This window comes from Cervus canadensis, chromosome 4 (assembly GCF_019320065.1).
Source record: "Cervus canadensis isolate Bull #8, Minnesota chromosome 4, ASM1932006v1, whole genome shotgun sequence".
NCBI lineage: Eukaryota > Metazoa > Chordata > Mammalia > Artiodactyla > Cervidae > Cervus > Cervus canadensis.
Genome location: NC_057389.1, coordinates 43,774,481 through 43,790,446, shown reverse-complemented (window position 1 = coordinate 43,790,446; position 15,966 = coordinate 43,774,481). Strand labels below are relative to the sequence as shown.

At 37.0% G+C, this 15,966-nt stretch overlaps 1 protein-coding gene across 2 annotated transcripts in view; it reads right to left on the bottom strand.

The window, feature by feature from the left end:
* Nucleotides 1–2,588: 2,588 nt before the first annotated feature.
* FAM114A2 (family with sequence similarity 114 member A2) overlaps nt 2,589–15,966 on the bottom strand; it is a 36,663-nt gene continuing 23,285 nt past the window's right edge. For both annotated transcript variants that reach the window (XM_043464895.1, XM_043464894.1), the window contains exons 10-14: nt 14,691–14,813; nt 14,066–14,205; nt 10,144–10,216; nt 6,006–6,059; nt 2,589–3,953 (exon numbers count right to left, since the gene is read on the bottom strand). In XM_043464895.1, coding sequence (XP_043320830.1) covers nt 3,852–3,953; nt 6,006–6,059; nt 10,144–10,216; nt 14,066–14,205; nt 14,691–14,813 — 492 coding nt within the window. In that variant the 3' untranslated portion in view covers nt 2,589–3,851. The remainder of the gene's footprint in view (nt 3,954–6,005; nt 6,060–10,143; nt 10,217–14,065; nt 14,206–14,690; nt 14,814–15,966) is intronic.

The following is a 15,966-nucleotide window of genomic DNA, read 5'->3' as shown; positions in this document are numbered from 1 at the left end:
CCATACCATTTCTACTGGATAGGATTTGGCGCTCTTACCGCTATGGCCCAGGTTCAATTCCTGGTCAGGGAAGCCTTTCTTCTTGAGTTCCAAAGAATAGCAAGGAGAGATGAGAAAGTCTTCTTAAGTGAACAATGCAAAGAAATAGAGGAAAACAACAGAATGGGAAAGACTAAAGATCTCTCCAAGAAAATTAGATACCAAGGGAACATTTAATGCAAAGATGGGCACAATTAAGGACAGAAATGGTATGAACCTAACAGAAGCAGAAGTTTCCACCTTATACGTTTGATATTCTGGCTCCATATTCTCTAGTAGCAGGAAAGCACTAAGTATCCTTTTCTTTTTCCTTCCCTTGCTCCTTTTTCTTCATTCTTTCTTACAGTCAGACAATATTTCCTACCATGTGCCAGACCCAATACCAAGAGCTAGGAACGCAATGGTGAGCAAAACACACACAGAAAAACAGGTACTTAAGTGTTTGTTGATTTACTGAATGCTCTAAATGCCTTTATTGTTGTTTAGTCACTCAGTAATGGTCAACCTTTTTGCAACTTCATGGACTGTTGCCCACCAGGCTCCTCTATCCATGGGATTTCCCAGGCAAGAATACTAGAGTGGGCTGCTATTTCCTTCACCAAGGGATCTTCCCGACCCAGGGATCGAACCCGCATCTCCTGCATTGGCAGGTGATTCTTTACCACTGATTCTTACCACCTGGGAAGCCACTCTAAACGCCTAAAAATACTCAATTCTTACTTTGAAATTTTGCTTCAACATACATGCGAACCATGCAGTTTTCATTATGCTCAGTAATGCACCTGGAAGCAACAGAGGAAGAGCAGGCTGTATTAAAGAGAAGTTCTTCAGTTATGACATAAACAGCCACAATTATGATATAAACAACTCAGGCTTAAACAAGTTTGGCTGAAATTGGCTGAATTGTCTGGCAGAAACTGTGACAGATTACTCCAACTTTAAAAATGTGCTCTAAAAAATTAAGGATACCGGTACATGTACAGAAGATTTGGGAAAATGACTTCCCTTTAGAACTACCTTAAGAGCATAGCGCTGGCCAGTGTGTACACTGGATATAAATGTGGGACTGACATTAGTTTATGAACATTTCTATTTCCTTTAGATCAAATTAATGAAGTCTCTTTCAATCACAGCCTTTAAAAAATTCAATAGTAGGAAGAGGAACATTTACTCTAGTAATAACATTTAATCTATCAAGGTGCTAAGTGAATTGGGAAGAGGTGGGTGGCACATACTAAGACAGAGCAGTAAATCTTTGATAGCAGAAAATTTAAAGGAAGTAGCACCAAAAAGGGAGAAGGCAATGGCACCCCACTCCAGTACTCTTGCCTGGAAAATCCCATGGACGGAGGAGCCTGGTAGGCTGCAATCCATGGGGTCGCTAAGAGTCGGACAGGACTGAGCAGCTTCACTTTCATTTTTCACTTTCATGCACTAGAGAAGGAAATGGCAACCCACTCCAGTGTCCTTGCCTGGAGAGTCCCAGAGACGGGGAGCCTGGTGGGCTGCCATCTATGGGGTCGCATACAGTCGGACACGACTGAAGCAACTTAGCAGCAGCGGCACCAAAAAGAGTAGGTATCATCAAGAAACTATATCATGTACTCAATCCAAATGGGATAATCAAGCATGTGTCATCCAAAGCCATCAACATAATTCAACAGGTTCCAATATGCCCCCTCAACCTACCCACTTCACCCATCAATGAATGTTTATGTTCTTATTTCCTCAACTCTACTACATCAAGGAACTTTCATTCATTATACTCTAGGTGAAGGGTAGCCAACTGTTATGAAGAATCAACTGGCCCTTTCATCACTTCATTGGTGGTCTCCATAATCCACTGGAACACATGTGGGTGGGCGGGTGAAGCTGATGAGAGGGATGAGAGAAAAAGAAGAGGCAGTAAGTCACACTGGCCTTTTGTAAGGTCCAATCTCAAATAGGTGAAATTGGGGGCTGCAATCTGGACAGATGCATAAACAGCCACTGTTCTATCCCCCACTCTATACCCCTTTCTTAAAGAAAAGCCTTAGATATGTTTCCAGATCGAAGAGTAAAAGCTGAAAACTGCCCTTATATGAGAGTCCAAACAGGTAGTAGTCAGCGTGACCAGTTTCCAAACCTTGCTCAAAAGAATACCATGTTCAGTTCAGACAGAGCAACTGAGCTTGAGGCACACATTAGGGCTGGGAACACCAGCTTTATTTACCATAACACAACTGCTTTTCTGAAATTATAGAATTGCTCACTTTGGAAACACTGAAATGTGTCTGTAAAAAAGAATACTCAAAAACTTTTCTCATCATATTAGAACATAGCATAAGCAGAGTTAACATTTTAGTGATGTTGGTGAGCCTTTTTTTTTTTTTGTTGGCGAGCCTTTTGATTCCAAATCTGCCTTGCTTAACAAACTGCCCCCTACCCCAAATAAGGTGACACATAGAAATAGTCTTGACACCAACCTATGTTATAGCTTCACTTTGCTATTTCTTTGGTCTGGGAAAATACTGGGGCTTACATTTGGAAAACTAAATAAAAGGATAAACTGACAGAATTATAACATTTTATTTAAAGGTTTAAAAGATATGGGGCAGAACTCATAAAAGTTACCTGAATCATTAAAAACCACCTAGTTGGAGAACTTTTTTTTTTAAAGAGTGGATACCAAAATAGCTGTTAGGACCTATAAATCTTTTAAATTGCTGAAGAAAGCAAAAGAAGGCTTAGAATCTAAAGGATAAAAGTTATATTTATAAACATGCTAAAGAATACATTAAAAGAAACAAAAAAGAATGAAGAAAAATATACTGTGTAATCCTATCATACATGAACATCATTTTCATGGGATTCTACAATCCACTTCAACAATATTCAAGTAACAAAATCTCCATCGCTGAAAGAGCTTCAACCCTCCTTTGGAGCTGGCTATTACAGAATTCATCCTGCATATAGGGTATGCATGAAAAACATCCTACAAACTCAGAATATCTACAAACATGAAACTGTTTCTCCAAATTGCATTTCTTTGTCTTGAATCCGGTAGAGTGGGAGTCAACAACAACTTGAAGCTTACCATCGTGGGATATGAGAGCAACTTGAAGTCAAAGGACACTTGGCTATAGTTAATTAATGTGGCTATAGGTAGGTATATTCTATAAGCTTCTCCTCAATGGCACATATCTACTGAGAATTAAAGAGTAGAGGTAATTTTCTAACCAATTCCAAAAATCCATGTAATAAAGGGCAATCACTATGGAGTTTATACATACTCAGTTTTCTTAAAAGCCACAGATTTTATTATAGAAAGGAGAAAGAAAATGGCATTAACAGATCAAGCACATGAATTCCAAAATACTGAATTCCTTTTCCTCTTTTTTTTTTTTTAATTTCTTTTCCTCTTGCTTAACAACCAATTATATCCATGGATTATAAAACGACATCCATGACAAAAATTTTAGTGTTTCACATATTGTCAAAGAAAGATCAATATCTTTGCCTGAGTATCCCATTAACTTTCACCTAGAGCTATTATTTTTGAACTGTCTATAAAAGTTTCTTTTCAAATAATTTATTAATTATAACAACTGGGAAGAGCAGTGTGAGGACCTGAATACTTCAGTCAAGCAGTGAAGACAACAAACTTCCTTCATATCTGCTCTCCTGCCAGGATTTTTATATACTAAAATAACCTTTCTCCCTCACTTCTGCAGGGCTATCCAGAAGTGAGTGGCATTTCTCAACCATCACAAGTCTCAGGTATAATCTTCTCTGTTCCTCAATGTTCGGACAAAGGCCTCTGGACATGAAGCTCATGCCTCTGGTAATTCAGTCTTGTTCTCAATAAATGAGATCTCCAATACAGGTAAAAGTAGCTGAAAGGCATCCTGAATGTAGGAAGCACTGTTTGATGCCTATAGGGATAAGAAATGAAAAATAAGAAAATGAAAATACTGCAATCTCTTAAAAGAGAAAATATAAGACAACAAAAATCAAACTAATTTTTATAATCTAACTGAATCTGTAGCCTGGCAAATAAGAATACAGACTTAATCATTTCACTGAAGTTAAAAGGAAAAGAATGACCCAGATCTTAAGATGATATGATAGCACAAAAAAAGAATGTCACCATTTTTGTCCAACTGGTCCATCAAAAATAATAGCCATTCTTTGGCATCTTGCTCAATTTCAGCATTCAAAGCTTATTGATTCCTTGAATGAGTGGGTAGATCCTGTCACAAGCATTTTAGTCAATTACTCAAAGAGGATTCAGAAGGCTATGAATTCTAAATCAACGGAATTTATAGTCCGTTGTGACTGCTCCTCTTCCATGGACTCAGCACAGTTGTGAACATGAGACAGGTGTTCACAAGTATAAACAAAGAATACTACTTTTAAAGATGATAAAGTATAGATATATTTCTGTCTAGTACAAGAGACATATTAATGAAAAGCTAAGATTCATTATGCCCAGAGTTTACCAGACTTCATTAATATCTGACAAGTTCTGACTTTTCAGAAGAACAGAGTTAATTACAATAAAAAAAAAAAGTATAATTTCAAGGACAAGAGTGTTCAAATCTATAAGCAAGAACAACCAACTCAAAAATAGCAAAGGGTACCCATATCAAGTGAGTTTACCTTTTTTTGATTTATCAATAGCATAAGTTTAAATGGTTATTAAAACTTCAGTGTGATATTTGATGCCAAATTTTCCAGCCAAAAGAGACCTCACAGCACATCTAGTTAAATCTCTTATTCTGTATATAAACATAACAAGATTGCCAAGAAGGTAAATGCCTAGTCCATGATCATAATGCAAATCAGGGGAGATCCAGAACAGGACTGGCTCCAGGTTTGCAAGCTTCTTTCATCTATACTACTCTGTCATCTATTAAATCATAAATGTATTTAATTGTTTACGTGATCAGAATGATTTCCTTGACTATTAAAGGAAAATGATTCAGTTAAGGAATGAAAGGCATTCCCTCATTGGTAATATTAAAAGAATCTAAAACTAAAGAAGTAACAGTCTGGTGGCAAAAATATTTAATTCATATTTAAAACCTAACTGATAATCAAATATATTTTTCCCCTTAGCCTTAGATAATATGTTTTAAATAGGTAATCAAACATCTGGATTTTTGCACAATTAATTTACAAGATAGAGTTCTTAAAACACAGAATCCAGAAAGCATCCCACATGGAGAGACTGTAATCCATCCATGGATTTAAACCACCCACCTCCTTAAATCTAATGAACTGAAGAGGGTTATGTAAACACAGGTACCCTTTTGACAAAATAAAGAAAATTCCTAGGCAAGGAAAAAGACAAAATGTTTTATTTTTGTTTTGTAACTAATCTCCTCTGCATAAATCTTAGTCCTTCAAGTAGCAGTACAGGCCTATTTGTAATTTTCAGCCCTTCATGTTTACCAGCTGGTCTCCAGAAGATGCTTCATTACTGAGAATTGTCCATTAATTACCAAGGGGTAGTACTAAGTAATGACAGCCTACTGCTTCTTCCTCTGCACTTTACCTGGCATCTTCATCTTTATGCTTTGTAATTAAAGGACAGGAAATATGCATTAAGTATACATCATTTTGGTCATATCTGCATCAACACAGCTAAAGTAGTTTTAAAAAGCCAAAAAAATAAAAACTTAGAAGTGAAGTGAAAGTCGCTCAGTCGTGTCCAACTCTTCGCGACCCCATGGACTATACAGTCCATGGAATTCTCCAGGCCAGAATACTGGAGTGGGTAGCCTTTCCCTTCTCCAGGGGATCTTCCCAACCCAGGGATTGAACCCAGGTCTCCCACATTGCAGGTGGATTCTTTACCAGCTGAGCTACAAGGGAGCCCACCCTCAAAAAAAAAAAAAAAAACACTTAATAAGAGTTATTAATACACAATGCCCTAGAAGTTAGAGACTTTAAAAATAATAATAATAATTAGTACTACTAACCTCTAGAAATACTGCAGTGATTAATGGATTAAGGACGTCAGCCTTTTCCTTAACCTAGAACCAAGGATAATGTGTTAAGGGAGAATAGCATATTTAAAAAAAAAAAAAGTAAAGTATGACCCCACTTTGAAACACATCCATACACACCCATACATAAATATAAGCACAGAAAAAGCCTGAATCATATCAGGAAGAACTTTAAATTTCCTTCTTTCTATCCTTCTGTGATATCCAAATTGAGAGTGTACTCCTTTGTAGTTTTTACTGACTTTAAAAAGTATCTTCATTTCAGAAGGGGATAGAAATGGTCTATTTGACCATGAAAACTAGAAAAAATTTTAAAACAAAATATGCAGATATAAAACATGTGCTCAAAAGACTCAATTGGTTTTTTAAAATACACCATTTAGAAAACATGAAAACAAATAATGCAAATTTAATACTTGCATATATTAGCTAGCACCTCAGAACCAACTTGCTAGGATATCTTTACGAAATACACGGAAAAATTTAGCCTCAGAAGATTAACTTTAGGAAATCCAGGAATTCTTTTTTTTTTTTTTTTTTTGGTTTACAACAAAGCAGTTTATTTGTGATCAGTGTTTGAGACTCTATACATCCTTCACAAATTTAATTTTACATAATCTGATATTCCTCTTAAAACTTTGAACTGCTAGACTTATTTCCCTAGAACAGAAGGGCTGGTATAAGTTATTTTCCAGAAATGAGATACCGTTTCACAGAACTAGTTTCTTTTTTGTTTGTTTTCAAGTTTTAGAGAACTAAATTTGCATTTGTTAAAATCAAAAAGTAGGAAAAGATGTTCTTTACAAATAATTTTTATCAAGTATGTGTTCAAAGAAAGCAGGATAAAAAGGCTTTTTCGCTAACATTCTGTATGTACTGGGTTGTTGTTGGAATAGGAATTAGCTTCTGTCATTTGCTAAAAGAATGAGTAGTGGGGGACAGCATATGTTGGGAATTTCATAACGGGTAACAGAACCATTCTCTTGGGTAAACCATGGGCAGGGGCAGCTGTGCTGTAACCATAGGGTGTTCCATAGCCTGAGGAAATCCAGGAATTCTTTTAAAGAAAATACTAAGAGGAAAAAAGAAGCTATATCACAGAATTGTCCCCTACAGGAAAAATCTAAACTCAAAGTGAGAAAAATTAGTTTGGGCCATGCTCTTAACTAAAATAAACGTAAGGGCCCAGAATAACTTTGTTGCCATACTGAGACTTACCACAAGCTGATTTTTTTTAAACTGAGGTATAATTGACATATAACACGATATAAACTGCAGGTATTTTTGCAGATGTACAACATAATGATTGTTATCTGCATACATGGCAAAATGAGGACAGTAAGACCAGTCAACATCTACCACTATACATAATTTTTTTCTTGTGATGAGAACTTTTAAAATCTACTCTCTTAGCAACCTTCAAATATGTAATATGGTACTATTAACTATAGACATCATGCTGCACGTTACATCCCCAATGCTGTACATTATTTATCTTATAACTGAAAGTTTGGACCTTTTGACTCACTTTACCCATGTGGCCCAGCCCTACCACTTGCCTCTGGCAACCACCTATCTGTTCTCTGTATGGATGAGCTTGATTTACTACAAAGTGATTTTTATTTGCCCATTTAAAACACCCTTGATTTTATCCCAATTCATGATTATTGATGTCTGAATCATCTTCCTTAGTTCACACACCTTCAGTAAATTTTCACAATTCCTTAAACCAGAACAAAACAAAACAAAAAAAACTTTAGCTTTAACTACAACTCTTCTACTGGCTGGCAACTGCAAAATATGAGAGTTACCACAGTCTAAGTAAGGCACTGTCCTTACGACTAGAGTCAAACTTCGGAATTCTTATCTCATCAAAGTCTACATTCTCATCACAGGTCTCAGGAGAGCAGCACAAAATATACTGAAGATTGTATATAAAAGAACAAAAATGAGATGCAAAATTGAGTTAGATGTAGATAAACCGATCCTAAAATTCAGATGTAACTGCACAGGGCCCAAGACAGACAAAAAAAAGTCTTGAAAAAGAATAACAATGTTGGAAAACTTACACTGCTTGATTTCAAAAACTACTACAAAGCTACAGTAATCTATGGCATTGGCATAAAGATACACACAGATCAATGCAATAGAAATAAGAGTCCAGAAAGAAATCCACATGTCTACAGTCAGTTGATATTAGATAAAAAGGGGCTAAGACAATTCAAAAGAGGAAAATTTTCCAACAAACGGTGCTGGGAATACTGGGTATCCACACACAAAAAAATGAAGTTGGGCCCCTACCTCACTTCCTACACAAAAAATGGATAACAGACATAAACATAAGAGCCACATCATAAAAGTTTTAGGAAAAAAACATGAATAAATCCTCATGATCTTGGGTGAGGCAATGATTCTTTAGATACGATACCAAAAGAACAAGTGATAAAAGAGAATATTGACAATTTGGGTTCTATCACTATTCACTATCAAGAAAGTGAAAGGATAGCTCATGGACTGGGAGAAAACATGTGCATATCATATATTTGGCAAGGAACTTGTATCTACAAAAACTAAAGAACTTCTATAACTCAACGTTGTTGTTCAGTTGCTCAGTTACGTCTGACTCTTTGCAACCCATGGACGGCAGCACATCAGACTTCCCTGTCCTTCACCATCTCCTTCAGTCATGTCCAACTCTTTACAACCCCATGAACTGTAGCCCACCAGGCTCCTCTGTCTGTGGGATTCTCCATGCAAGAATACTGGAGTGGGTTGCCATTCCTTTCTCCAGGGGATCTTCCCAACCCAGGGATCAAACCCAGGTCTCCTGCATTGCAGGTGAATTCTTCACTGTCTGAGCTACATGGAAGCCCCCTATAACTCAATAATAAATCGTAAATAATAAAAGACAAATAATTCAAATCAGAATAAATAATAAATAATAAACATCCCAATTTAGAAACTAACAATAAAAAGATAACCTTAAAAACAGGCAAAGGACTCAAGATGACATTTCTTTAACAAAGACATACAAATTGCTAACAAGCACATGAAAAGATGCTCAACATAATTAGCCAACAGGAAATGCAAAAAGAAAAAAAACCATAGTGAGATAATACTTCATGCCTACTAGCTCAGATAAAATTTTAAAAAATAAAACAGACAATAGCAAGTGTCAACAAGGACGTGGAGAAACTGGAACCCTCATACATTGCTGGCAGGGGTGTAAAATGGTGCAACTACTTTGGAAAACAGTCTGATAGTTCCTTAATGGTCTATATTTCCCATATGACTCAGAAATTCCACTCCTAACTATCCACCCAAGAGAAATAAAAACATATATGCATGTTTATAGTAACAACATTCATTACAACCAAAAAGCATAGACAATCCGAATGTCTATCAACTGATAAACAGAGAAAGAAGGTATATCCATAAAATAGAGTATTATTTTGTAATAAAAAGGAAATACTGATACAATGTGGATGAACCTCAAAAACATTACACTAAGTGAAAGAAGGGCTTCCCAGGTGATTCAGTGGTAAAGAATCTGCCTGTCAGGCAGGAGACGCAGGTTTGATCCCTGGGTCAGGAAGATCCCCTGGAAAAGGAAATGGCAACCCACGCCAGTATTCTTGCCTGAGAAATTCCATGGACAAAGGAGCCTGGTGGGCTATAGTCCATGAGGTCGCAGAGTCAGATACAACTTAGCAACTAAAGCATCACAAACAAGTGAAAGAAACCAGACACAAAATACCACAATACTGAATGATCCCATTTACAGTAAATGTCCAGAATAGGCCAATCTATAGACAGAAAATATATTAGTGTTGCTTAAGGTTAGAAGTATACAGAGGGGAAGGGAATAGTAAGTGACTGCTAATGGTGTGAGGTTTTCTGAGAGGTGATGAAAAAGATATAAAATTAGATTATGGTGATGGCTACACAGCCCTGTAAATATATTAAAAAAACACTAAAATGTACACTTAAATAGACAAGTTTTTAAGATATGTAAACTATATCTTAATAAAGCTATTCTAAAAACAAAACAAAATAGACATTAGCAAAACAAAATAGACATTAGCCCAATATAAAAGTCATGAATTCTTACCCCAGCAGTTGTTAGGCAGGTGGTGAACTCTTTAGACAGACAGGACAATTCTTTACACAACAAAACTGTTAGCCTAGAAAAGAAGGGAAAAGAGGAGAGTTCTTTTCTGTTTTATTATTTTCTCTCTTTTTTTAAAAATAAAGCTACTATCAGAAAAAAAAAAAAAAAAACACCTGATACTAAAATGTGAAAGAAGGCAGCTTTTAAAGCAAGTATTTGGAGGCCCATGCTACAGGAAGAGAAGGTTTAGTCCTTAGAGAAATATTTTTCTACAAAATTCTCTAGAAAATACTATGCTTTCAAATTAAATCAAAAGAAATAACTAAGATACATTTTAAGGATACAAGGTAGTACCTGAAAGATCCTACTTTTCATTTAGAAAAATAGTTAAATATTTATTCATTCATTCAACACATACTGAAAGGCTTCTATGTGCCAGGTACTTCTGAGCACTGGGGATATATTAGTAAACAAGCAAAGTACTAGTTTTCATGAATACTAACTTACTTGCTGATTAAGAGGGAGACTATAAAAATAGAAAAAGATGGGTATTTGTATATGTTTATAGTCATGTATGTATACATTTATACACAGACATATAAACATAGATATATTTATATATACATAATATGCACTAAATGGTGATATGAGTTAATAAAATAAAGAATTCAAAAATGTATCAGGAAAAAGCAAATCAAAACCACAATAAGACAGTAACATTATACTGAGTGAAACAAGTGAGATACAGGAAGACAAATATGGTATCACTTATATGGGGAATCTTAAAAAAAGGGGGTACAAATGAACTTATTTACAAAACAGAAGTAGAGTCATGGATGGAGGAAACAAACTTATGGTTACCAGGGTGGGGAGGGAGAAACTGGAAGACTGGGACTGAGGTATACACACCACTATATATAAAATACATAACTACTAATAACCTGCTATATACAGCACAAGGAACTCTCTCAGTACTCTAATGGCCTATGTGGGAAAAGAATCTTAAAACAAAAAGTGGATATATGTACAACTGATTCAGTTTGCTGTACACCGGAAACTAGTACAACACTGTAAACCAACTACATTCCAATCAAAGTTTTTTTGATTTTTAAAAAATTTAAAAATTTTTTAGAAAACTACAATGAGATATCACCTCATACCTGTCAGAATGGCTGTCATCAAAAAGAACACAAATAACAAACGTTAGCAACAATGTGGAAAAGGGGGTACCCTTGTAATTGATGGTGGGAATGTAAATTGGTGCAGCCACTGTGGGAATAGTATAGTTTTCTCAAAAAACTAAAAACAGGACTACCATATGACCCAACAATTCCACTCCTGGGTATATATCCAAAAAAAAAAAAAAAACCCCACTAACTCAAAAAGATACATGCACTCCAATGTTCATAACAGTATTATTCACAATTGCCAAGATATGGAAGTAACCTAAGTGTCTATCAACAGATGAATGGATAAACATGCTGTATATATACACAATGGACTACTACTTGGCCATAAAAAAGAATTAAATTCTGCCATTCACAGCAACATGGATGGACTAGGAGGGCATAAGTCAGATAGAGAAAGACAAATACTGTATGATATCACTTATATATGGAATTAAAAAAAACACAACAAACTAATGAATAAAATAAACAAAAGGCAAACTCACATACAAGGAGAACATAGTGGTTACCAGTAGGGAGAGGGAGGGAGGGGCAATATGTAGGTGAGGGAGTGGGAAGTACAAACTATTGGGTGTTAAGACAGGCTATACAACATGGGTAATAAAGCCAATATTCTGTAATAACTGTGAATCTTTATTCTTTTTAAAGATAATCTTTAAAAACTGTATAAAACTTTTAACTAAAAAAAAAAAAAGAAACAAAATGGGCTTTCTTGGTGGTCAAGTGGTTAAGAATCCACCTGCCAAAAGATGGGTCACAGGTTCAGTCCCTGGTCCGGGAAGATCCCACATGCAGTAGAGTCACTAAGCCTGTGAGCCACAACTACTGAAGCCCAGGCGCCTAGAGCCTGTGATCTGCAATGAGAAGCCACTGTAATGAGAAGACTGCATACCGCATTGAAGGGTAGCCCCCACTTGCCACAACTACAGAAAGCCTGTGTGCAGCAATGAAGACCCAATGCAGCCAAAAATAAAATAAATAAATAAATAAAATATAAATCCAAACCTTGAGGAAGTTAAACTGATCTATGTGATACTGAAAGAGTTAGAGGGGAAAAAAGAATAAGAAAATGGTTGAAGATAGCATTTTAGATTGGAGGTGAAAAAAGGAACCTCTTAGAAGTGAAACTGAAACCAGTGAGGGGAAGAGCCATGACTGGAAAAGCATTTCAAGCAGTGGAAATAGCTACTTTCCCAAAGAACAGGATGCTGTACATTTGTGAATCCCTCATCCTAAGGATGGGGCTTCCTTGGTGGCTCAGACGGTAAAGTGTCTGCCTGTAATGCAGGAGACCCGGGTTCGACCCCCAGGTCGGGAAGATCCACTGGAGAAGGAAATGGCAACCCACTCCAGAACTCCTGCCTGGACAATTCCATGGACGGAGGAGCCTGGTGGGCTACAGTACATGGGATTGCAAAGAGTCGCACATGACTGAGCAACTTCCCTTCTCATCCTAAGAATGTTTAAAGCAAGACTAGGCCCCCTCCTTATGGGATGTTGTAGAGAGGCAGCAAAACTGTAGTGAAGAAGAGGCCCAGAGACCATCAAGGGTCTCTTCTAATCATAACACAGTAGACACTCTCACTCATGTTTTTTTCCCAATGAAAATTCTCATCATTTAATTAGGAGATTTAGTTAGAAAACAGTAAGGTTTTTGTTTTTTCCCTCTTGTGACTATAGAAAACAGCAGGGTTTTTTTTTTCCTGTGACTATCTACATTCTGTTATTTTTAAAACTTTTGTTCAAAATCAGCAATATAGTAAAAAACAAACCAAAAAAAAAAGGTTTGAAACTTAGACCTGGGTTTAAATCCCAGTCTGCAAAACTTGGCAATTTACTTATCTTAAGTATTCCTCATTTTTAAAGCTGGACTGATCACTTATCTTAAAGTTTGTTTTAAAGATTACAAATGACACATTTACATGTGTCCCTTAGCATGGAGAAGACAATGGCACCCCACTCCAGTACTCTTACCTGGAAAATCCCATGGATGGAGGGGCCTGGTAGGCTGCCATCCATGGGGTCACTAAGAGTCAGACACGACTGAGCAACTTCAATTCACTTCACTTAGCATGGTACCTGGCACATAGTTAGCACTCAAAAACTAGCAACTGTTATTAAGAATTCAGGTGGACTTCCCTGGTGGCTCAGTGGATAAGAATCCACCTGCCAATGCAGAGAACATGGGCTTGATCTCTGTTCTGGGAGGATTCCACATGCCACAGAGTAACTAAAGCCTGTGTGCCATAACTACTGAGCCCGAATGCCCTAGAGCCCATTCTCTGTAACAGAAGAAGCCACCCAGTGAGAAGCCCGTGCACAATGAAAAGAAGCCCCTGCTGACTGAAACTAGAGAGAGCCTATGCACAGCAACATAGACTCAGCACAACCAAAAATAAATAAATAATTTTTTTAAAAAAAAGAAAAAGAACTGAGGTTCTTAGAACTATTTTCTGTTTTCACTTATGCAGAATTCTATTCCAATTAAGGCCAATAATCTGAAAAAAAAAAAAAAGTAGTTTTTCAGAGTATGAGTTGGTTAAAAAGGGTAAATTTCTAATGCAGATTTAAGGCTCAATGAAAATAAACAAAATCCAAAATAAACCTCAAAGATGTGAATGGTGCAACGTGAACAACATCTTATTGAGAGGAAAGTTTCTAAAATGTTGGAAAGAAAACTGAGAAAACTCTTACAGCAATATGCATCATTTTAGAGGGACACTTATTACACTTACTGGCAAAGGGCTCTGCTCCTTTCTATGGTTGTTACTTCCTGTTTCCGGCCATGTAGAACCAGAGCAGCTGTTTTGTGAAAAAGTTCAATTGAGCAGGCAGTCAGTTCTGCTAGGCTCCGGATTGCAAATGCATGGATATCCTGGATGGAAAAACAAAACAAAGCATAACAAGTCCAAGCATTTGGCTTTTTTTGTACAAGAGGAAATGATACCACCTTGCTTCTCCCATATTGAAGTATTTAGTACCTTGAAAGCAACAAAGACTAATACTTGCCCTTTAATAAACCTCCTCTTCTTCTAGAGTTGTTACATAATTTTATAACTGGGCTCACAGATGTAAAAAAGAGGCTCCCCTGAAGTGTGACTATGTGACCAAGTTTTAACCAAACAATTAGAATAAAATGTGTCAGATGTTAGCTTCTGGGAACCTTCTCATGATGCCACACATATGCACCCTTTTGTTTTCACTCTTTGCATCCTGTAGTTTGGAACTAAGATTCTGGGATCTTGGATCACAAAGTAGAAATTATGGATAGTTGTACAACAAAACAGAAAGTGCTTAGAGCCCTCTCTTGCGATACTCACATCTCAAAAGGAAAAAAAGCCCTAGTTGTTTTCGTTTTACCTCTATTGAATTGTTATTGATCTGCTCAGTGCTTTCTGCTTCCAACTGTTTTTCTCCTTCTTCCTTCTCTTCCAACGGTTTGGCCAGAGATGTCCTGATCCACTCATAGGCTGTATTTCTTGCCTAAATAAGAAAAAGATTACAGTCAGCCCTCTATATCCACAGGCTCCACATCTTCAGAGTCAATCAACCATGGACTGAAAATATTCAGAGGAAAAAAAAATCCAGAAAGTTCCAAAAAGCAAAACCTGAGTTTGCCAAATGCTGGCAACTTCAACAGCATTTATATTGCATTTACAACTATATACACACCATTTATACTGTAGTATGTATTATAAGTAATGAAGAGATGCTTTAACATGTACTAGAGGATGTACAGAGAAGGCAATAGCACCCCACTCCAGTACTCTTGCCTGGAAAATCCCATGGACAGAGGAGCCTGGTAGGCTACAGACCATGGGGTCACTAAGAGTCAGAAACAACTGAGCGACTTCACTTTCACTTTTCACTTTCATGCATTGGAGAAGGAAATGGCAACCCACTCTGGTATTCTTGCCTGGAGAATCCCAGGGACAGAGGAGCCTGGTGGGGTCTATGGGGTCGCACAGAGTCGGACATGACTGAAGGGACTTAGCAGCAGCAGCAGAGGAGGTACATGGGTTATAAGCAAATATTACACCGTTTTGTATCGGGAAATTGATCATCCCTGAATTTTGCTATCAATAGGAGTCGCTGGAAGCAGGATGCTTCTGAGGCTGTCGAGGGATGGCTGTATAGTCCATCAGCAATTTAATTCAGCTCACCAAGATTACTGTGCCTCCACCAGCAACATTTTAGCACAGTGGAGGTCAGCGCTCTTGTTCTCACCCGAACATATCATTGAACTTCTCAGTGCTGAACTTATCAGATCTCTATAAAACACTTAACATTTATGACCACTCATTCCCTCTTGAATTCTCTAATCTTTGGCTTTTTTTAAACTAGGTTGTAACTTACATAAAGTGCACAAATATTCAGAGTATGACAGGTTACATGTCTACACATTTATTTATGTTTATGTGACCCAGATCAATTACGCAACATTCCCATCCCTCTAGAAAGTCCCCCATACCCCTTCCTAGTCAGTACTGCTCAAATCAACTAGCAGTCATGGCTCTCTGCTTCTCTCACCCTACTCCCTTCTCTCTCCATCAGTCCTAACTCAGTAATTTTAATATTCCCTATCTGCTGCTGACTCCTGAATCCTTATCTCCAGCACTAACTTCTCCTGAAAACA